We start from the raw sequence: 24,831 nt of genomic DNA on the forward strand, positions 1-24,831 counted from the left end.
GTTGGATCATCATCCATATGTTGAGCTTACTGCAACAGAAGTCTCAAGCTCAATAAAAATCATTGATACTTAATCTGTCAATGACATAATCAAAGATGTGTTAAATAAATTCAGTAAAATTCGATATTGGGCATCCAAGAATGTGGAACATGAAACTGACTTGATAATTTTGAGAAATGACATAAATAAGCTATATTTTAATCATGTATTTGGTAAACAGTACTCCCAGGCATGTAAGGATCCTTCAGATCCTGAAGACATAATCAGATCTGGTTTCCATGGATGCCACAAATGAGCTAAACATTTTATAATATCTGATTGGTCAGAACAATTCTTCACATGACCTTGATGATTAAATATTGGTTCAGTAAAACTGTATCCAAATTCCTGGACTGGTGACTTCTGTGTATCATAAATGTATACATTTCCATCAAATCCTGTAAGAAGATATGAATGAGGATTAAAATGGCTCAAAAACCAACAAAATAAAGTATAAAAGAATTAAAGAAACAGCTACACACTGATATAGATAGATTGATTAGTGGTGTTTAATGGCAACTTCAACTCTCTTTGCTATACATGTATATCATGTATATAGATGGTCAGATTTTGATGGTGGAGGTAGCTGGAAGGCCACAGAGATGACCAACAACCCAAATGGTAGATGTTCCAACTTAAAACCTCAGTTTTGACAGACTAGGAATCAACATATATATATAAATTTGTATACTATATGCATTTTATGTCAAAAATATCTTCCTTTTCTCACATTTCTCTTGTTGGTCAAAGTCCTGAATATAACAGAATCCAACTATCTAAAAATAGCAATAACCTTGGAACTTTTGTCTCTTATATCAGTCATCTAAGAAAACTACTGTACATTAAATCACTACACCTAGCTAGTGTCTACATTATTGTACTCATCTCCTTTATTATATATACTTCAATGCAACATACAAAAGAAAACATCAGAGATACCAGGGTTGTAATTTTGTATGTCAGATGTGCTTTTCATCTACAAAAGACTCATCAATGATACTTGAATCAAAAAAGTAAAACAGGTAAAATAAAGTAGAAAGCTGAAAATTTTACAACTAATTTACAACTGAGGCATATCAACTGAAAAATTCATGCTCTAATTCAATGGAAGGCCAGGGGCTTACACATTTTACCAAGGGAAATTGAAATGTAACCTCAATTGTCTTTTGTCCCTGTATGATATGCTTACCTGACAGAGATACTTTTTGCTTTTGCTGTGGAGAAGCCTGAAAAATAATTTTAAACTATAAAATTAAATAAATAAATTTGGTGTATTTACTGTCTTCTGATTGGTTAAAAGAATTAGCTTTATTTTCAATGTTATCAATTTTTATGGAGACACGCCCACTCTAACGTTGTGTATTCATACGCAAACATCTGTGTACGTTGTTATTCGTTCTAACATATATTTTTTTAGCCTTATTTTTGATAGAAATTTATTTATAATGAATGGCAATAATTTATTTTGAATTTATTGAACCATAAAATTAATTTTTGACTCTTCACATTTAACATAATCCACTTCGCGGATTATTCAATGTGAAGAGTCAAAAATTAATTTTATGGTTCAATAAATTCAAAATAAATAACAGCCATTCATTAAATATGTTTACTTCTATTATATATAGCTATACACCATGTACACTAAAGCACCAGAGGAGAGGGTATAAGGCCACTTTTTTGGAACCTTGAATTCAAAAATTAAAAGCGCTTAAAGCCTACCAAATAAATTTACAAAATAGTCTGTCAGGTTTCAGTATTCATATACAATATATTTGAATTTTGTCAGATATTTTCTTAAAGACGCAAAGGTCAAAGACCCATAGACTGTCAAGATCTTTTCATTAATATTTAGTCATTAATTTCCATCAACAGAAGTGTTGCTACAATATGTCTTATTGAAAGTGTGTAATGATTGTAAAATATCTTTCCGGGTATAAGATCGATTCATATATATATACCGGTATTATATCTCATCTAAAAAGAAAGATGAGTTTTCCAATGTATAGTCTACAAATCATTAGAGAAACAAATTCCTCCAAAGGATACAAGTCAAGAAGATATTTCTCATCTCTTGACAGATAAACTATAAAAGCAAGTGTCAGTATCCATTTGTAATGGGGTACAAACCTTGATACTAATTTCTGTATGTTTTGTCTTGGACTGTTGTTTTGTATTCATCTCTTGTAGGATTTTATCACTTCCATTTCTAACATCAGAAATGACAACAGATCCAGCAGACGACAATCTATAAACTAGGTCAACTGTAATATCCATTGTCCAATAAGAGCATTTGTCACACACTGAGTTTGAAGTACTTTTTCTGTTATTGTCTGGTTTTTCCTGCTTTACTCTGAGGTCAATGAGTCTAATTTCTCCTGAATTTTCACAACTTATCAATGTGTTTTGATCCATGAATTTTATTTCACTGATTATTGATGTTTCAGTACACTCTAAAAATAAACAGATACATGAAAATAAAACTTATAAAATGTAAATAAGAATGAATGGATTGTTCTGTTTAACATGCCTCCACTTGCAATTCAAAGAATTAAAAACATGAAGTAGGTGTCAGAAAGACCTTTAAAGCTCATCTCTGTTAAACTGTTGGCCAAATATATAGCCATTCTGTACAATAGTGTCTGAGAAAAGTATCGGTATGATGTTTTTTTAATGTTCATTCAACATATGGAAAAATTCAAAGTATTGGTAAACAAGAAGTTGGTACCAGAGTAACCAGACCGATCCACCAAGTGTCACATGTTACAACTCAACACTGTCATGTTGTAGACCAAATATTAAGTCAATCTGAGAATATGTGCCAAATGTGAAGAATAGGGTTGGGAATTTGTGAACTCTGTTCATAGTTTTCATACTTTAACTTGCTTTGAAACCGTCTTAATTTATTGTGGATTTGTTATTTTTTGTAAAATACCTTTTTTTTTTTATTTCATAGGTTCAAGTGAACCACAAATTTAAATTTTAAACGAATTACAAATTTTCTACAGGTTTGCATGCAGACTTTGTCATAAACTATAAAATCAAATATCGACAAAAAAGGAAGTTTTCCTCAATCCTGGCAAATAGGAGAATCCACAGTAATTTGTCCTTTTAAATTAAAAACTAAAATATGTACTTTTTATGAGAAAAACTGTCAAAACTAATTGAGAAAAAAATGATCACACAATGGAAAAAGTATTTAGGATATACAGCATTTCCCACAAATCTATTTGTTTAAGCCATTAAAATAATTAATAATTTCAGTACCTGTTTTATCACATACTTCATGTATGGTCCCTTTTTCTAAATCCAAACAACATAAATTATTTAGACAAGTACCAAATACAATACAAGATGGCTTTTCTTCATTTACGGCTATCTTTGCAAAGCATCTAAAAATCAATTCAAAATAAATGTTTCAATTGCAAATTTTAAGAACATCACTGTTTGCATATAATATGTTTATTGACTGTAATGGTGTCAAATTCCTGCAGTATATTAAACTAGCATGCAAGATTTTTCTCCATTTTCCAAAATGTTTAAGGTATTTTTATGTACCAGTATCATAGATTAAGTTAATTATTTATTCAGTCGCATTATTTCTATTAATCTATACCTCACACTAATTTCTGAACTTACAGTATTTGTAAAGTAGATGACAATTTAATATTAAATTTGTTATAGTTTAAGTAAAGAGGAATGGACAAATTTAACAACTAATAATGAAGAAGATTTATGACACAGGTTTGGGACATAGATACTTGCAATTGTCTGTTCGAAACCATGATTATGATGTGTTTTGGGGTTGCTGTCCTATCAACATCTTCTGCATGTCCACTTTATTTATAACTTATTCTGACATTTAAGTCTGTGTCATTTTAAGATGTTTTTTTGAACCAAGGTTGTAAATAAATGTTTGAATAAAAACTTACTTTTTGTTACTTTTGTCTACATGCTGTGATTTGAAGCTTTCAGCAAGCTCAATAAGATCTAAAATAAATATCAAAGTGATTTGTCAAAACATATTATTAACCAGGTGCTCTGCAGGGTGCAGCTTTATACGACTGCAGAGGTCGAACCCTGAACAGTTGGGGCAAGTATGGACAAAACATTCAAGCGTAATACAGCTCTGAATTTGAATTGTGATCAAATTTTTGACATTATATGGGTTTTTTACACAAAACAAATGTCAAGATTTTACAAATCAATTAAAGATTTCTTCTTCAAACTTATTTAAATCTAAAATTAAATAGTTGAATAATTAAAAGTTCATGTTCATGATGTTTTTGCAATAGAATACAAGATAGATCTATGTCAACATATTGTTCTTTGTGGAAAATGTAATCATGTAAACATGTGCCCTTTTGTACATAAAAGCGGCTATATAAGAAAACCAGATGCTTCGCAGGGCGCAGCTTTATACGACAGCAGAGGTTGAACCCTAAACGGTTGGGGCAAGTATGGACACAACATTCTAGCTGGATTCAGCTCTAAATTTGGATTGTGATTAAATAGTTGACACAGCATAGGTTTCTGACACAGAATGAATGTGGTCTAATGAACTTAAATTTTTTTTTTTGCCTTTGAGCAATTCACTATGCTGTTCAATATTTATCCTCTCAAAAAAATGTTTGAAGAAATTTTCTTTTTATTTATGAAATCTGAAATGAGAAAAATTTAACCCCCCACCCCATTTTTTTTTCACATCCCCCTTTCCCTTTTTCCAAAACTGATATAAATTCAAATTTCTAATGGAGTTTGCAACAATAAATACTCTTTTAAATACATCATAAAATATTAAAATGTAAAATAAAGTGCTTTTTATCACTGAATGGTAAATATTGGTTGGTAGTAAAAGTGAATATACATTGTATATTGTATAAAACAATGATTTAAGTTGATTCAACTACTATTCTGGACAAAGAAAGATAACTCCAATTAAAAAATTCTTGCTATTGCACAATATTATTTCTTGCTATTGCGCAATACTGTGCAATTGAAAATATTTGCTATTGAACAATACTGTGCAATTAAAGATTTCTTGCTATTGCACAATACTGTGCAATTGAAAATTTCTTGCTATTGCTGAATACTGTGCAATTGAAAATTTCTTGCTATTGCACAATACTTAATATAATAATTTTGGATCCTGATTTGAACCAACTTGAAAACTGGGTCCATAATCAAAAATCTAAGTACATGTTTAGATTCAGCATATCAAACCAGGTGCTCCGCAGGGCACAGCTTTATACGACCGCAGAGGTCGAACCCTGAACAGTTGGGGCAAGTATGGACAAAACATTCAAGCGTGATACAGCTCTGAATTTGGATTGTGATCAAATTTTTGACATTATATGTTTTTTTTTTTACACAAAACAAATGTCAAGATTTTACAAATCAATTAAAGATTTCTTCAAACTTTTTAAATCTAAAATTAAATAGTTGACACAGCATAGGTTTCTGACACAGAATGAATGTGGTCTAATGAACTTAAAAGTTTTTTTTTGCCTTTGAGCAATTCACTATGCTGTTGAATATTAATCCTCTTTAAAAAATGTTTGAAGAAATTTTCTTTTTATTTATGAAATCTGAAATGAGAGAAATTTAAACCCCCCCCTTTTTTTTCACATCCCCGTTTCCCTTTTTCCAAAACTGATATCAATTGAAATTTCCAATGGAGTTTGCAACAATAACTACTCTTTTAAATACATCATAAGATATTAAAATGTAAAATAAAGTGCTTGTTATCACTGAATGGTAAAGATTGGTTGGTAGTAAAGTGAATATACATTATTTATTGTATAAAACAATAAAAAAAACTTCATCAGCAACATTTTATATTGGCAAATTTCCAATGAAGTTATTTACATAAAGTTATTGGCAAATAAAAATAGAAAATGACATCATAGTCATGTCTGGCAAATGTCCAACATACATTATCTAAAAACATTTTAGATAAGATAAGGAAAAAAAGCTTCATCAGCAACATTTTATATTGGCAAATTTCCAATGAAGTTATTTACATAAAGTTATTGGCAAATAAAAATAGAAAATGACATCATAGTCATGTCTGGTAAATTTCCAACATATATTATCAACTACTATTCTATACAAAGAAAGATAACTCCAATTGAAAATTAATTGCTATTGCACAATATTGTGCAATTAGATATTTCTTGCTATTGTGCAATACTGTGCAATTGAAAATTTCTTGCTATTGCACAATACTTGATATGGAATCCTGATTTGTACCAACTTGAAAACTGGGCCCATAATCAAAAATCAAAGTACATATTTAGATAAAGCATATCAAATAAGCCCAAGAATTTAATTTTAGTTAAAATCAAACTTAGTTTAATTTTGGACCCTTTGGACGTTAATGTAAACCAATTCGAAAACGGGACCAAAAATTAAGAATCTACATACACAGTTAGATTTGGCATATCGAAGAACCCCAATTATTCAATTTTTGATGAAATCAAACAAAGTTTAATTTTGGACCCCGATTTGGACCAACTTGAAAACTGGGCCAATAATAAAAAATCTAAGTACATTTTCAGATTCAGCATATCAAAGAACCCCAAGGATTCAATTTTTGTTAAAATCAAAGTAAGTTTAATTTTGGACCCTTTGGACCTTAATGTAGACCAATTTGAAAACGGGACCAAAAATTAAGAATCTACATACACAGTTAGATTCGGCATATCAAAGAACCCCAATTATTCAATTTTTGATAAAATCAAACAAAGTTTAAATCTGGACCCTTTGGGCCCTTTATTCCTAAACTGTTGGGACCAAAACTCCCAAAATCAATACCAACCTTCCTTTTATGGTCATAAACCTTGTGTTTAAATTTCATAGATTTCTATTTACTTATACTAAAGTTATGGTGCGAAAACCAAAAAAAATGCTTATTTGGGTCCCTTTTTGGCCCCTAATTCCTAAACTGTTGGGACATAAACTCCCAAAATCAATACCAACCTTCCTTTTGTGGTCATAAACATTGTGTTTAAATTTCATTGATTTCTATTTACTTAAACTAAAGTTATTGTGCGAAAACCAAGAATAATGCTTATTTGGGCCCTTTTTTGGCCCCTAATTCCTAAACTGTTAGAACCAAAACTCCCAAAATCAATCCCAACCTTTCTTTTGTGGTCATAAACCTTATGTCAAAATTTCATAGATTTCTATTTACTTTAACTAAAGTTATAGTGCGAAAACCAAGAAAATGCTTATTTGGGCCCTTTTTGGCCCCTAATTCCTAAAATGTTAGGACTAAAACTCCCAAAATCAATCCCAACCTTCCTTTTGTGGTCATAAACCTTGTGTTAAAATTTCATAGATTTCTATTCACTTTTACTAAAGTTAGAGTGCGAAAACTAAAAGTATTCGGACGACGACGACGCAGACGACAACGCCAACGTGATAGCAATATACGACGAAAAATTTTTCAAATTTTGCGGTCGTATAAAAAGCCCAAGAATTCATTTTTTGTTAAAATCAAACTTAGTTTAGTTTTGGACCCTTTGGACTTTAATGTAGACCAATTTGAAAAGAGGACCAAAAATTAAGAATCTACATACACAGTTAGATTTGGCATATCAAAGAGCCCCAATTATTCAATTTTTGATGAAATCAAACAAAGTTTAATTTTGGACCCTGATTTGGACCAACTTGAAAACTGGACCAATAATCAAAAATCTAAGTACATTTTTATATTCAGCATATCAAAGAACCCCAAGGATTCAATTTTTGTTAAAATCAAACTAAGTTTAATTTTGGACCCTTTGGACCTTAATGTAGACCAATTTGAAAACGGGACCAAAACTTAAGAATCTACATACACAGTTAGATTCGGCATATCAAAGAACCCCAATTATTCAATTTTTGATGAAATCAAACAAAGTTTAATTTTGGACCCCGATTTGGACCAACTTCAAAACTGGGTCCATAATCAAAAATCTAAGTACATTTTTAGATTCAGCATATCAAAGAACCCCAAGGATTCAATTTTTGTTAAAATCAAACTAAGTTTAATTTTGGACCCTTTGGACCTTAATGTAGCAGCGCTTCATTCTAAAAATGTGCGCATAAAATTCAAGGAAGAAAAACAGGGAATATACATACCAGTTCCATTTGATCCAATCTTCCATACCTGTATACCTGTATTTGTTTCATCACTGGTGCACACCTGTCTGTAAGGATAATACAAATACAAATGAAAGAAGCTTATATATGTTTAGTTTATATTTGTATTGCTAATGTAACGTGTAACCAGGCGTTTATATCTCAAACGTCCGTTCCAGTAAATACTTCGATCCAAGTTGTCCACAAACAATACATCAATACCAATAACTATAACTATCTATGCTATACACAATGAACCAAAATATATACACGGGCTCTTTGCCGATACAAAGTAAGTATGAACTCTTATATATACAAGTTTATACAATATAACAGTCTGTCCTCCTAATGGGACTTTATGTCACTACAAGACAGTATAGCTGGTACAGTCTGTCTGTATCAGACAGTGTGTGCTGGTACAGCCTGTCCTCCGAATGGGACAGTCTGTCACTTCCAGACAGTGCGGGCTGGTAAAACTTGTCCTCCGAGAGGGACAGTCTGTCACTACCAGACAGTGCGGGCTGGTACAACTTGTCCTCTGAATGGGACAGTATGCCTTGTCAATCCAATTAACTCGTACGTTTTACTTTGTACCCAGTACAAAGTGTCCTCTAAATATTAAAGCTCTTTCAGCCTTTAATATTACGGACGTACGCTCTGTTGACTTATGACGGCTCATCGTCAGACAACCGACAGCTGTTTCTAACGCTCTTATATACCCGTGGTCGATACCACTATTTACTTGATAGGGGTGTTCTCTAAATGTTCCCGATACCGAACACAAGAGTACCTCTCAAACACCCCCATACCAATGGACCGAACCACTGACTCTCCTGCCAAACGTCTAAATCTGCCTAACTCTTTCTCTAGCGTAAACCATGCATTGCTACAATAAGATCCTACTTATTAGTAACCTTAACGACCAATAAACATTACACTAATTTAATAAAAGATTTCTGGAAATATGATAGCATTAATAAATGACATGTAAGTTTAGAGTCTAGATAACTGTTATATTAGTGTATACAAATCAAATTCCTTTCAAAGTGAAACCTCAAAGGTATTAAGCAGTTCTTGCTTTTCAGATTAAAAGTGCACAAACATCTTCTTAAATATACACTTTATAACAATTAGAATGAAGGCACCACCAGTAAATTGTTTTTCATGTATTTACTGTAGATTAAAATTAATATAGGATTAACATGATTAAAAGACTTTTTAAAGGAATTTATTGGTGTATAAACTCAACCAATTCACTCACAAACAAGTATGACATGTTGTGAGTGACTTGGTCCATTTTATACACCAATAAATTCCTTTAAAAAAGCGTTTAATCCTTATAATTCTTTAAAATTGGAGGTAGGGAATATATTTTTCCACACTCGTTACCTCTATCGCACATTAATTGTATATTTGTGTCATTGAATAGGCCTGGTGCATTAATATATTTGTTGGTTAAGGCACAATTATGAACTCAATGAAATTTGCTATCTGATAAAAAAATTAAACTGCAAAAACTCTATTATCATTTTAACGAATGCTTTTGTGTATTATTTAATTTAACGATTAACGTGCAGTGAAAATAAGTTTTGTTAATGTTGGTGTTATAATAGCTGCCGTGTTGTTTACATTAGTTACGAAAAGAAGTTCGGTCAACGTCATCTATCAAAAAAAAACCAACGCCAAGATCAACTACCAGAAATCCTCTCGACCAATCATATCAAGTATTCCCTAATAAGCAAAGCATATAAGAAGTATGATTGTATAAATAACTTAACCTTGATTTAGGAATATGTTTTACACAACATATTTTGCTAGTACTGAATCCACCATTCTTCTGACGAAAATCTCTGTCTTTCAGCAAACCCTTAAAATGAAGATAAAACAAAACTAATTAGTTAAACTCAATATTGAACAGATAAATACTGTAATGCTAAAGATCGAGTTCATAAATTACACAAGTTACTAATAATAGCTTTAATTAATGCTCATTCCAATTGAAAAAAAATAAATTTGTATGTCTGTAAGACCTTCTTGATCAGTGGCAGATCCATAATTTTCATAAGAGGGGGCATGCTCCAGTGATTTTCAAAATAATCAAACAAATTTTCCAAAAATGGGGAGGGGGGGGGGGAGCTAAACCTCCTCTGTTGACAAGCGAGGTGTTAATCAAATTTAGTATGATGTTTATGCAACAGTACTCATCTTACATTTTAATACTCACAGCACTTTCTGAATCATCAGATAAAAGCTTATCAGGGACAGACAACTCTAATATCTCATTTCTTGCATCACTTGATGTTGCAACAACTAAATCTGCAAGAAAAGTCTTTCAAATCATCAATATTCTTAAATAGAGGTTGTAAAGTAGATGTACAGTATATGTAGATTTGATGTGTACCTCTTCATCTATTTTTAATTAAGTAATAAATTGTGCTTTTATATCATTGATGATTACGATGTCATGTCATTTCAAAAACCAGATAAATGCTGTTCCATGGCCTTCAACAGTGCTGGTAGCTTTGATAATATATTAATTTGTTTCTAATTTTAAAAAATTCAATGCTAATTTCAGATCATTTGAATCTATTCACAACCAGTCAAGACTTTGAATATTAAGAGCATGCCCTTTGCTTTGAGTGCTAGTCTGAATTAATTTTGAAACTTCTGACTTTTAAAAAGTCTACTTTGTGAAACATTTGGTCAGTTTTTACTTCTGAATTTTTTCTTTCAAATAAGAAATTGACCTTTGACATGTATGATGTGAGCACCTGTCCAATTGTAAAGCTAATATAGTAAAATGTAGCTACTATATATTTTGTTTGATTGACTTGTTTGTTGTATAGTCTCTATAATAAATACCATACATTCTCATTTTTGTCGAGCCTTCGACTTTAGTCAAAAAGCGAGACTAAGCGATCCTACATTCCGTCGTCGTCGTCGTCCACAAATATTCACTCTGTGGTTAAAGATTTTGAAATTTTAATAACTTTCTTAAAATATACTGAATTTCTACCAAACTTAGACAGAAGCTTGTTTATGATCATAAGGAAGTATCCAGAAGTAAGTTTTGTAAAAATAAAATTCCTTTTTTTCAGTATTTTACTTATAAATGGACTTAGTTTTTCTGCGAAGAAACATTACATTCACTCTGTGGTTAAAGTTTTTAAAATTTTAATAACTTTCATAAACTATCCTTGATTTGTACCAAACTTGGACAGAAGCTTGTTTATGATCATAAGATAGTGTCAAGAAGAAAATTTTGTAAAAATAAATTTCCACTTTTTCGTATTTTACTTATAAATGGACTTAGTTTTTTTGCCAGAAACAAAACATTCACTGTGGTTTAAGTTTTTAAAATTTTTATAATGTTCTTAAACTATCCTGGATTTCTTCCAAACTTAGACAAAAGCTTGTTTCTGATCATAAGATATTATTCAGAAGTAAATTTTGCAAAAAAAAAAAAAAAAAATTTTTTCCGTATTTTACTTATAAATGGACTTAGTTTTTCTTCCAGTTAACAATACATACAGTCTGCAGTTAAAGTTTATAAAACATTTATTAGATTCATAAACTATCCAGGATTTTTTACCAAACTTGGAAGCGTCTTTCAATCAAAAGACAGTATCGAGAAGGAAATTTTTATTGATGTCTTTCCTCATTTTTGTTGAGTCTGCGATTAACAGCAAAAGTAGGCGAGACACTGGGTTCCGTGGAACCCTTACAAATTTTTATGTATAAAATTATGTATAAACAAGAATGTGTCCATAGTACATGGATGCCCCACTCTCACTATCATTTTCTATGTTCAATGGACCATGAAAGTGGGGTCAAAAATCTAATTTGGCATTTAAATAATAGGATTCATATCACAGGGACAAGTGTACTAAGTTTCAAGTTGATTGGACTTCTACTTCATCAAAAACTATCTTGACCAAAAACTTTGGACAGAAGCGGGACAGATGGACTAACAGACCCACAAACCAGAAAACATAAGGTACCAATACACAGTTAGAAGTTTAGTTTCACATTATGGCCACGGTGATTTTTTTAAAAATGAAAGTTTTTGTACAATAAAATTGATTTTTAGATAATTGAAGAATAATATAGCCTTTTAAGTGGGTTTATATGAACATTTAGATTGTTTTAGCATGTTTTATAGGGCATTTATCTGTTTGACAATCCATATTTTCCTTATACTTTGTATCAAACTAATGCAGATTGTTGCCATGGTTACACCAAAAAGAGATTATATTTCTTCATTATAACCATTAGAAATCAAATCTATGGAAGATTCTCTTTCTATGAATATACACATGCATAACACAAATATTAAGCCTTATTTGTTAGAAAAGAAGATAAACATGCATAACACAAATATTAAGCCTTATTTGTTAGAAAAGAAGATAAACATGATTATCATGTTTATCTTCTTTTCTAACAAATAAGGCTTAATATTTGTGTTATGCATGTAGAGGGTACAAATAAGGCTTAATATTTGTGTTATGCATGTAGAGGGTGTTTAAAAATCATGAGTGTCAATTTTAAGTTTTTTTCCTAACTGTGTATTGCTAACTAATGCCCCTCTACTATTGTAGGTAGGGCATAGAAAAATAGATCCTTTTGGTAAGTAAGTTCTGTCACTACATGATCTGTGTACGATAATTTTCAATTCTACAATCTACATTGATACCACTGAAATGCTGACACACACATAGCGCATCATATAACTGTCATGTACTCTAACTTCAAATGGTCTAGAATTGTTTTTATAACTTACTTTTATCATCTACCCAGTCCATACATGTTACAGGGTGTTGTAAATCATACATGAACAGGTTTCTGTAGCTGAAAAATATCAAATTTTCTACAGATTTTAATTACAAAATGTAACTTAACAGTCAGGCTTTGATTAGTGTATTAGTACTCATCACATATATTCTAACAAATAACAATAACTACCACAATATATTAAATAATACCTTAATTCTGCATATATCAGCATATTACCTGAACTTACTCAAACTACTTTCTAATACTTTTATTTACAGATAAACTCTACTATCATTGTTTATCCTTGGTTATCAAAGTTTTTTTTGTCTATTATGGAGTTCAAAGACTTTGGTACAAAATGCTGAAATCTTCCAAAATTGTCAACATTTAGACAATTTCTAGCTTGACATATATACACCCTCCGGCTGCGGGAATTTCTCGCTACATTGAAGACCTGTTGGTGACCTTCTGCTGTTGTTTTTTTTTTTTTTTTTTTTTTGTTTGTTTTTTTTTCTATGGTCGGGTTGTTGTCTCTTTGGCACATTCCCCATTTCCATTCTCAATTTTATGTATCATGTATATAATGTACTGTTGTTGTTTTTTTTTTTTTATAATATTGTCTTTTTTCTTGGGGGTTGGGGGGTGGGGATGGGGGGTATTACTGTTGTGTTACTATTTTGTTTCTGTTCATTCAACATCTCCTCTTATTCCAATTCTAGTTAACCATTAGTGCATTGAAAGAGAAATACTTATCACTATGCCAATGTTAATATGTCTATTGTACAGATGTATATTCAATTTGATGCAAGAAGTTTACTGAAAACTGTTATACATGGCTAAATATAATTATATTCATCATATCAATTGTTAATTTACCATTAAAGACACTATCAGAAGTTCATTACTAGGGGAAAAGTGACAGTGTAAGATGTACTATCTATATAGCAGCTGCTTGGTAATCACACAGTCCCCGGTCTAGACTATTATTAATGAAAAACCCCAAAGGTGGTCCTCCCAATTGTTGTTTTTGAACTATGGATTCATAGAAAGAGTATTATCCAAAAAAAGATATACATTGTAATTAAAAGCTGATAAAAAGTCACCCTCAGTTTTTGATCAATTATCAGTTTAAAATATAAGATAACTTTATAAGCACTGACTAACACTATTACATAAACAATAAACGTTATGGCAACAAAATACAGACAAACTACAAAGAAGGAGTGACAGTGGATAAGTATGAGAAATATACATAGCAATAAGTTCTGGAATGTTTTTCTCTCCTACAATGTACATAGAATTCTTATCCCATATCTAGAAGAAGCCCCAAACGTAAAATTATTTTTTGGTTGCGGCAATACAAATATGCCGTGAAATTTTTTATGACATTACCAAACTCTGTTCAAAGAATAAAAATTACGCAACTACTAGACAACAATAAAAAAAATTAGGGTGAACAAGTATCAGGGCTAATAGGTACTAGATGAATCAGGCAAACAAATCAGGAATTGATATCTATACAAATTAAAATGTCGTCATGCTTATTTAATGGATTGATTTGTCTCAAATTGACCATTGAATGATAAGCGCCTCCGGGTGCGAGAATTTCTCGTTGCATTGAAGACCTGTTGGTGACCTTCTGCAGTTGTCTGCACTATGGTCAGGTTGTTGTCTCTTTGGCACATTCCCCATTTCCATTCTCAATTTTACCAATCCCTATCTTCTATCTCTGAAACCTAACCTTAGCCTTCAGGGGCAGATCCAGGATTTTAGAAAGGGGGCGAAATTTTTAAAGATTTTCGGACCTTTTGGGGGCTAAAAAACATAAAATGTACTTTTTAGACGGTTCCTAATTTGGGCATGTATATTTTACAGTTGCTGTAAAGTGTAAGGTTGGACATTTTTGATGCTGTATTCTCTCTATTAATTGTCTATCATAAAATGATAGTATGTATCCAAAGCTATGTACTGCTATAATATATATTGCATGTGGGACTTGTCAGTAAAAAATAAACATGGAAAATTCTCGTTTGTTGTATGTTAAGTTAGAATAAGCTCACAGATTTCTTCTTGTAAACCAGATATATACGCCCAGGTATTCAATAAAATTTACAATACGACCGACACGATTTAAGGTGGCTTCCAATACTAAGGGATAGAGGGGGTTCACAATTAACTAAAGGCTACGAATGAGTCTAAAATGACAACGAGTTTATGAATGACGGTCAACAAATAGAGACAGAAAGGCCACACCCAGCAGCCGGTTGCAGTTTGGTCTTGAAAAAAGTATTTAATATATCAGTTCTGCGAAACAGACATTCCAGTCACACATGCAAACCCTGCCCCCTTAAAAAATACGCCAGTTTTTTTATGTTTATTTAATGCTAAATAATTCTGTTGGAAATTTTTGTTTCTAATAGCAAAAAGTGGACAATTTTAAGATTATTGTTTTCAATCCAGATACAGCCAGAATTTTTGTTTTTAAAAGGCAAAAACCAGAGTCAGATTATTTCTTTCAAATATATATCTCAGACTGCCTTCTCAAACAAATGGTTCGTTCCTTAGACTTTAAATCTATCTAGAGCTTATACTGACTGGGGATCATCATTCAGCTATGTTATTTCTAGTTAAAATTATGGCTGGGGCGTTTGGGGTTACACATGTTTTTGTAGGTTATAAATAATAATATTGCTGTGGAACTTTTTATCATGAAAGTGTAATAGAGTATTACTTTCTGTCAATTTCGTTCTTGCTCAATCCTGTTTCGCTTTTGAAGATGTCATGATTGTCATCCTCAGTCTATCCATGTGTTACTGTAATTTGAATTTCAAAATGACTGAGTGACATTTTTTACAAGAAAATTGGTACCGTTAATTTTATTACTACCACTGGGTCGATGCCTCTGCTGGTGGACTATTAGTCCCCGAGGGTATCACCAGCCCAGTAGCCAGTACTTCGGTACTGGCATGAAAATACGGATTTTTTGTGTTATTAAAATTTGCTGTTACAAAATGATAGAAATTGTTATAAATTAAGGAATGTATCTCCCTCATGCAAAGCTCTGATTCCTTTCACTGATTTGGCTATACTTTGTGGACCTTTTGGATTATAGCTCTTCATCTTTTATATAAGCTTTGGATTTCAAATATTTTGGCCACGAGCATCACTGAAGAGACATGCATTGTCGAAATGCGCATCTGGTGCAAGAAAATTGGTACCGTTAATTTTATTACAGCGAACTGGTCAACTCCACTATAGCGAATCACATGAGTTTGACATAATCAGTAAATACCAGCAAAAAAATATCATTATAAGTAAAGAATTACCGCATTAAAAACAAATACACAGGAAATGGCAAAGTTCTCCAAGTCTTGTCTGATTAATCGGTTTACAAAAAAAAAAGTAAGCAAAAGGGGGGGAGCGTACGCCCTCTACACCCCCCTCTGGATCCGCCACTGGCCTTATACTTGAACAAACCTTACAGCAGATTGGCGAATTGCAATGAGTATAGAAAAAGGTAATATCTTTGGTAAGATGGCTTGCTAGCTGAACCATGAAGTCTAGTATACATGTGCCTTCTTATAATCTTCAACATATTGAAATTAAGAAGTATTATGTAGATGTAGATGTTGATGTCTCATGCCCATTGATAGAAACAAGTGCCTGTGCTATGATATAAAAGATTACAGGGACCTCTTTACAGTTTAGTAAAAGAGACCCAAAACTTTTCAAAATCAGCGATATACGTACTTTCTGACAGAGTCAAAAAACCAATCATCGTCATCTGAAGCCATGTAGATTTGGTGAAAGTAAGTCAAAGACTAAATAACATGTATGTTGATGAAGACAGCACTTGGTTTTTTGAATATATTATTTTGAAAAGCGTCCGGCTGATCACGATTTTCCATTTATACCAGTTGCAGTCCCCTGGCCTTCACATCCCCTGTAAAAAAAGAACGGAGTTTGAGGAACTGAACTCACCTGTTGCTCCTCGCATACTGCATACATCGATTAAGTGACACCACATGAACATAGTAGAAAAGTAAGTATGTTGCAGATTATGCAAGATATAGGTAGCACGTGTGAGATGTTTGAAATGTTTACAAATTTGGATTTTGTTGAATTTTATTATTCTGTACACCATGTACACTTTTACAGGTTAAAAATAAATTGACAGTGGGATTTTACTGAAATAGAATTTAGAACTGCAGTTATTTCAGTAAATTAAACAGAACAAACTCCTCAAAATGGACCCTAGCTGTAGAAGAACATGTATCAGTGCTAACAGGTACTAGGGTTTTGGGGAGGGGGGTATTCAAATATGCGCACCAAACCATCGCAGTATAATCAGTAAGTTGGTTGTGGCCATTACCTGGCAGAAGCAGACGACAAGGAGAAGGGTAAACTAAAATCAGGATGAACAGAACAAGATTTCTATGAGGGTTTACACCTTACAATTTATCGCTATTCCCGCTTGATCCGAGAATTTGTCACGCTTGAACTAAACCTCATACAACAATCACTTTCCAATGTGGCATCAGATATTTTGTATTATGACGTCAAAATTTTACGGAAACCAGTGTGATGTCCAGTAATGGCGGCAAAAGAGTGATAAAGTGTATTCCAGTGATATTTTTATATGACCGCAAAAATTGTATAATGGTAAGATGTCGGCGCCTGGGTCATCGTTCGAAGACACATTTGGTGTCCAGACAATAACTTAAGTTGAAGTAAATGGGTCTCTTCAGAAATTTTATAAAAAGGTTCAATATCTCAAAAGGAAGGTTGGGATTGATTTTGGGGATGATGGTCTCTACTGTTTTGGAATAAGGGGCCCCAAAACAAGAATTTTTTTACTTTCAGGATATTAACTTGTGTATAAGCATTTCAATTGCTCTGAAATTGTACCACAATGTTTATTACCACAGGTAGAAGGTTTGGATTGATTATGGGGGTTATGGTCCCAAGTGTGTAGGAATTTGGAACCAGAAAGGGGCCAAAATAAGCATTTTTTTAGTTTTCAGTCAATGACTTGTTTAAGTGTATAAATCTCTCTGAAATTATACCACAAGTTACCATACTACAAAGGGATGGTTATGGGGGGGGGATATGGTTCAAATCATTAAGCAATTAGGGGGGAAAAGGGGGAAAACAAGGGTTTTTCTGATTAAAGGACAATTTAGAAAATTTAAAATCAGTGAAGGGGAGGTAATCCAATTAAAATCTAAAGAACACTGTTATGTTTGATTACTTGATTACCTCCCTTACACTTGTCATTTTATATTTTATTATTTTATGATGTATCTAAATTTTAAGTTCATTAGACCACATTCATTCTGTGTCAGAAACCTATGAAGTGTCAACTACTTAATCACAATCCAAATTCAGCGCTGTATCAAGCTTGAATGTTGTGTCCATACTTGCCCCAACTGTTCTGTGTTTGACCACTGCGGTCGTATAAAGCTGTGCCCTGCGGAGCATCTGTTTTTTTCTTATCTAGGCACTTCTTAGTACAAAAGGGCACATGTTTATATGATTACATTTTCCACAAAGAACAATATGTTGACATAGATCTATCTTGTATTCTATTGCAAAAACATCATGAACATGAACTTTTAAATATTCATGTTGTCTGCTCTTATAAGGTCAGGTTGTTGTCTCTTTAACACATTCTCCATTTCCATTCTCAATATTGCTGTAAGTTTCTGTGCTGCATTTCATCTTAAATGCATGCCACATTCGTAAATGTATACAGTTGAAAGATAAAAAAATTGAGATACATTTACATGTTAGACTTTGACAACATGACTAAGCAGTGGATTAAGTTTTGTGATTTTTGTACCTTGAACAAAGCAGTACTGTAATGATTCATAAGTCACTAGATCGTTATTAAAGGTTTTGTTTGGTGCTCACAGAGCCAGCATAAAAATAATTGTGGTGACGATGTGGGAAAGAGATTTTGATGTTTGAAAAAGAAATTTAATTAATGCATTATCACAACAGTATAGGTACAAAAGATGTATATAGTAATGTAAAAACAAATTAATTGGTAACTTAAAAAGTGTTTAGGGATTTTCCTTGGTGGTGGAATTATTTGTAATATGAAAAAAGTAAATGATATAAAGATCATCCCGGGAAGAAGGGAGATAAATAATACATGCAGCTATATTCTGTAGGTTTTAAAAGATCATCAATTGGTATATTATCCCAAGTTATGGGTTTTTTACCCAAAATCAGGTATCTACATAATAAATTTACAGTGATGAAAAATGAGTTTTGTATTATAAATCAATATATTGGCTGTCATGAAACAATTCTAGTGTAGCTATAGGAAACGTGTACAATTTATGTTGATTCCTACTCCACAATAAGGCAACAGGGACCAATTACAAAATGTACAATAAAATTGAGAATGGAAATGGGGAATCTGTCAAATTGACAACAGCCGAAGGCAACCAATGGGTTTTCAATGTAGCGAGAAACTCCCACACCTGGAGGTGTCCTTCAGTTGGCCCCTAAACAAATATGCATACTAGTTCAGAGATAATGGATGTCATACTAAACTCTGAATTATACACAAGAAACTAGAATTAAGAATCATACCAGACTAACAAAGGCAAGAGGCTCCTGACTTGGGACACAGACGCATAATTGCAGCGGGGTTAAACATGTTTTTTGAGATCTCAACCCTCCCCCTATACCTGTTTCCTCATACAAAAAAAAAATTGAATCACCTTTAGAGAAAGGACTGTCAATAAACATTATACATGTGAAAGTCACTGTAAGTGGTCAAAGCAATTACAGATTTTTTAAAGTGAAAGTAAGTTGTGCAAAGTGTCTACATGTTGGTTATAAATGTAAAATAATGACCTAGAAACAATTTCCCCTCAACAGAGAGTTTCTGTGGTCGAGTTTCTGACGATATACTGTATGGTACTACATATATTTATTTACATGTATTTTGACCTATAGACAGATGGATGCTTTTCTTTAAGATACAATCTTAGTGCAAGCTAAAGTATATACTCAAATTAATTGTGTTAGTAATTTTTTATGAAAAAATATTTGTTAATGCATATGAAAGGATATATATAGGATTAGTAAGATGATTTACTGTCCCGTGATGTCAAAAAAGTAACTTAAAATTCAAAAGACATATATAATAGAGGTCCATTCTATTTTTTATATTTTTTCTGGCAGGTAAGCTTTATTTAATTAATATTGTTATGCATATGTTTCATGTGAGCATGTGTACACATAAGTTTCAAAGACTTAAAAATAATTTCAGATGAGTTTATTACAGTTTAGAAGAATATTTCTTCAATCATTTAATATTGTGCTCAAAGTTAATTGTAAAAGATACCTTCTTGTTAATGTTTTTTGTTCTTTCTTTCTTTTTTTTTATTTTTTTAAATCTCGTCTTTATTGGTTGATCATTTGCAATGAATACATGTACAACATATTCATTACAGGATTTTATATGTAAAGAAGCAATGATTGACTGAAATATTGGATGATATTATTTGTGTTTATAACACCCACGCTGAAGTGTTTTTAAATTTCCTCAAGTTGAAGTATGTTTTGTAGATTAAAGACAAAAGTGTGTTGAGTGTTTAAGAAATTTTTGTCTGATAACACATTTATATCACTGAGGGATTAGTGTTTGTATCATCAGAAAAATACTTTTATTATAGAGATCATTGATTTTTATAAAACAGGTAACTCATATTTAACCTTAACCTATCTCGAATAAATACGTAAGTTAATTTTTTTTAAGCAAAAGTGAAAGTTGTAATATTACAAGCTTCTTTTTTTAGTACAAACATATGCATGTTGTTGCAGTTTTGTATATTACTTTTGGTATTTATTTCATGTTCATAATAGATGCACATGTGTTTTACATGTTAACTTTATTGTTCTTGCACTCTAAACCTTATTTCTTTAATGAATAATGTTTGTGTCTTGTGATGTATTTTAGATACTGCATCTTTTAATGCTTTCAAAGCTCATATACTTGTAATCAGCTTACCTAAATTAAAGTACTTTTGCATAATTTATAACTTTTGTAGTAGTTCATAAGACATAATATAAGTTTTAAGGAGGAAGTACTTGCAAGGTCAATGGTCTTAATAAATTTGTACAACATTTTGATGAAATTTGAAAATATTTTTCAAAATGCAGTTTGTTAAAAGCATGATAAGTGACATTTTTTCTTGAAGTTTTTATTCTATGTTCATATGCATGATATGTAAGATAGTACTTTACAAAAAGATGTAATAAATGTGCCATTAAACATGTCGATAAACTCCCTTTATATTTAAACGTTCAGTTTTGCTGAAAGATAAACAGAGTATATCTAAGCATAAGGCTGTTTGTTTTAAGCAGTTATTATAAAGAGTTAGGAGCAGGCAACAAATATGACACAATACAACACCATCTACATTGATCTACAGTTTGGCATTTTTTATTTACTAATATGTAGTTGTCTGGTTCTAAAGGGGGCATCCTTTGGAATTCAGCTTCTGCAAGTTAGATACTAATTTTGTTTTTTTTATGTATCCAGTTGTTTTTACGGCTCTGTTTCTTAAGAACGGCAGTGTTTGATTTTGTTACGCTTTTATTCTTAAAATCAGAGTCTATTGGTGTCAATGAATATAAACAAATAGTTGCCCTGACGTCATACAACTAACGTACCTTCATGTACAAAAGAGTTCTTGACATTCAGTAATCTGAATCTTAAGGCAGCAACCATTTGATTTTCTGGGGGGGGGAGGGGGGGGGGGGGGCTATGGTTTTTTTTGGAAAAAAAAGTTTGTTTCCAGTTTTCGGAGAAAAAAATAATTTGTTTTTGATTCTGAGAAAAAAAAATTGTTTGTTTCCCCCTCAGCTGCCACTATATGTAATGCTAAAATTGAAAGAAAAAAATAGATTGTTTTTGTCCAGAAAAAAAAACCATAGCCCCCCCCCCAGAAAATCAAATGGTTGCTGCCTAAGTATTGGGTTAGATCTTCACATACACATACAGTATCAATCTATTCAGATTTACAAACTGAATTGGATATAGGCGTATAGCTATAAATACATGTATAATAAACTAAATTACATCATTATTTCAATTAATATTTCTGCTGGCTGTCTCTTATTGGCTCACTTATAGTACTTTATAAGCATGATAAGACTTAAATGTTCATGTTTTGAAGCAGTATTGAAGTAACAAAGATATATATTGTATTTATTTTCCAGATAAATCTGCATGATACACTGTAAAGATGGGAGATATCTGGGTAACTGCTGGAATAACAGTTCTTAAGTTCATCACCTTTGTTTATGATGTAATATCCTTTGTTCCCTATTACATAATCTTCAGGCCTGATCTGAGGGTAAAACAGTGTCATCGATTAAAGGTAAATATTTAAACTTAAGTTACACATAAGGTTAAAAAACTCTATAGAGGTAATGATTGAATCAAATGAATGGAAAACATTGATTTATATGGATTTATTATTTAACTCTTCAAATGTAGAGAGTTATTTCTAATTGCATCACACAATGATTAACATCAACATTCACTGAAAATAACATCTATAAGGTTGACTTTTAAGTGAATGTTTGTACTTTCAACACAGTAAAGAATCGATCCTAATTTGCAGAATTCACAGCTAATTTTGTTTACCCATAACTGGCATTAAGATTATAATCTTTCATCAAGTTGTTATGCATAAAATTTGAAATCTCAATAGTTCTCCCACAAGAACCTTTGATTTTTCCACAAACCACAGAATTTGAAATTCAAAAAATTGAAAGTACATGTGTTCATCCAAGATAAAAACTTAGAAGAATTAGGAGATTTAGAATCTTTGCATTAGACAACACACATATATAGGTTAGATGCCAACAAGAGACAACAATGCTAAAAAAAAACCTAAAAAACCCAACACAGCTGTTATAGAAAACAACCATTCAGGTCATAAGACAATTTTAATATCTTTTATTCTAATTTTAAGATTTGCAAATATTTGGAGGTTTACCATGTTTACTTTTATGAAAGAAATATTTCTTTGGGCGAAGGAGTTGACCAACCTTTTCAAGGACTCTATGAAAATGCTTCACAAAGGCATTAATTCACCAGACGGAGTTGAATTTATTATTTTTTGTTATTTCATTTTAGGCCAAGTCTGTTGGAGGTAAAAGTGGTCCATACAGGGCTGTGGAAAGCCTTGGTGGGTTATCAACACAGCTACATAAATGTGATACATTGGACGACTTGTTTAGTAATGCTGTACAGTCATACTCTACTAGGAAATGTTTAGGATACAGGGAGGTACTGAGAGAAGAAGATGAGAAACAACCAAATGGCAGAGTGTTCAAAAAGGTACAATGATGGTTGATATATTATACTAACTCTTGTTAAAATATAGAATCATAAAAGACTGAGATGATTACAACTACCAAATTTCTAATTTTAATTAGCTAGCACATCACTTGGCATTCACTCATTGTAAGAATTACCCCAGTATATCAACTGGAACATTGTATCATTTTGATATAGAAAGAATCTGTGTATCAATAGTTATTACTGGTCTTAAAAATACAATTGAAAATGTTGGTTTTTACACAAATAAATTTAAAAGAAGGTAAAAAGTCTATCAGTAAACAAATTTGACATTCCAGTATTTTTGTTATATTTTTATAGGTTATGCTTGGTGAATATAACTGGTTGACATATGAAGATGTTTATACCAGAGCCACTAACTTTGGAAGTGGGTTACTTGCCCTTGGGAAGACTCCAAGACAGAATATTCTGATCTTTGCTGAAACAAGCCCATATTGGATGATAGCAGCTCAAGCTTGCTTCAAATATAATTTCCCAGGTAGAACAATCTAATATTTTTGTCATATTAAAGAGTTTAATGTAAGGGAATACACTATATATAAACAAGATTATCTGGAAACATTTGTTGCAAATCTGTAATATAGGCAAAGGACAGTTCATAAACTTTGGTTTTTCCACATAACCACTGTGAACAGCACATCTGTGTGCGCTGAAATTTTGCATCTGGCATATACAATTTTAATTCTGGTATCAATGTTGAGTTCATATCATTTTATTCAGTAGAAGTGTCAAATTTAATGTCTATCTGCTTAAGATGTCAATGGCTTGTGCTTTTGTAAATTTTATGATCAAACATCCAACAGATATATGCATTTCTAGTAATTACTTTGAAAAAATAAAATGACTTAAGTACTGAAATGTTATTTTTGTAGTTGTAACTTTGTATGCCACACTAGGACCAGATGCCATTGTACATGGTGTCAACGAAGCTGAAGTATCATATATCATCACCAGTGCTCAACTGCTGCCGAGATTTAAAGTAAGCCATCGTATTAGCATTATTATATAATTGTGTACAGGTATTAATAAACAGATAGACAAGTCTTCTTGAAAATTATTCTGTTTAAAGTTTTTTAAATTTTAGCAATAAACTCATCATAGATACCAGGACTAAATTTTGTATATATGCCAGACGTGCGTTTCGTCTACAAAAGACTCATCAGTGACGCTCGAATCCCAAAAAGTTTAAAAGGCCAAATAAAGTACGAAGTTGAAGAGTATCGAGGACCAAAATTCCTAAAAGTTTTGCCAAATACAGCTAAGGTAATCTATGCCTGAGGTAGAAAAGCCTTAGTATTTCAAAAATTTCTTTTGAAGTTTTTGACAATTTTATATAGAAAAATATTATATTCAAGTTTTAATTTCACTTAGGAGTACATAAAAGTTTGTCTTTTAGAAGAATTTGTAGGTAATGGATGGATATAGATTGCTCTTCAAAATAATGGTATTTTTGGCATTAAGTAAAGTCAATAAAGTGTTTAATACCTGTAATCAATTAT

At 31.8% G+C, this 24,831-nt stretch overlaps 2 protein-coding genes across 5 annotated transcripts in view; one reads left to right on the forward strand and one right to left on the reverse strand.

The window, feature by feature from the left end:
• Positions 1–191: 191 nt before the first annotated feature.
• LOC143069362 (integrator complex assembly factor WDR73-like) lies at positions 192–16,875 on the reverse strand. Of its 2 annotated transcripts, none has more exons than XM_076243954.1 (10): positions 16,690–16,875; positions 12,947–13,014; positions 10,391–10,482; positions 9,945–10,033; positions 8,167–8,234; positions 3,972–4,029; positions 3,307–3,431; positions 2,170–2,492; positions 1,229–1,265; positions 192–437 (listed from the first exon to the last, which is right to left on the reverse strand). In XM_076243954.1, exons 1-10 carry the CDS (start codon positions 16,731–16,733, stop codon positions 202–204), a joined length of 1,140 nt encoding a protein of 379 aa, XP_076100069.1. In that variant the 5' UTR covers positions 16,734–16,875; the 3' UTR covers positions 192–201. The 2 variants fall into 2 exon arrangements, with proteins under 2 accessions (XP_076100069.1, XP_076100068.1); XM_076243953.1 differs by lacking the exon at positions 16,690–16,875 and adding an exon at positions 16,422–16,586.
• Positions 16,859–24,831, forward strand: part of LOC143069360 (fatty acid CoA ligase Acsl3-like) — a 42,203-nt gene continuing 34,230 nt past the window's right edge. The window contains exons 1-6 of one of the 3 annotated variants that reach the window (XM_076243951.1): positions 16,866–16,981; positions 20,658–20,696; positions 22,183–22,343; positions 23,108–23,311; positions 23,633–23,810; positions 24,205–24,311. In XM_076243951.1, the coding sequence (XP_076100066.1) occupies positions 22,209–22,343; positions 23,108–23,311; positions 23,633–23,810; positions 24,205–24,311 (624 nt within the window). In that variant the 5' untranslated portion in view covers positions 16,866–16,981; positions 20,658–20,696; positions 22,183–22,208. Of the gene's footprint in view, positions 16,982–20,525; positions 20,697–22,182; positions 22,344–23,107; positions 23,312–23,632; positions 23,811–24,204; positions 24,312–24,831 lie in introns of those variants that run through there. The other 2 variants (XM_076243950.1, XM_076243952.1) reach the window with 2 other exon arrangements.

Source organism: Mytilus galloprovincialis, chromosome 3 (assembly GCF_965363235.1).
Source record: "Mytilus galloprovincialis chromosome 3, xbMytGall1.hap1.1, whole genome shotgun sequence".
NCBI lineage: Eukaryota > Metazoa > Mollusca > Bivalvia > Mytilida > Mytilidae > Mytilus > Mytilus galloprovincialis.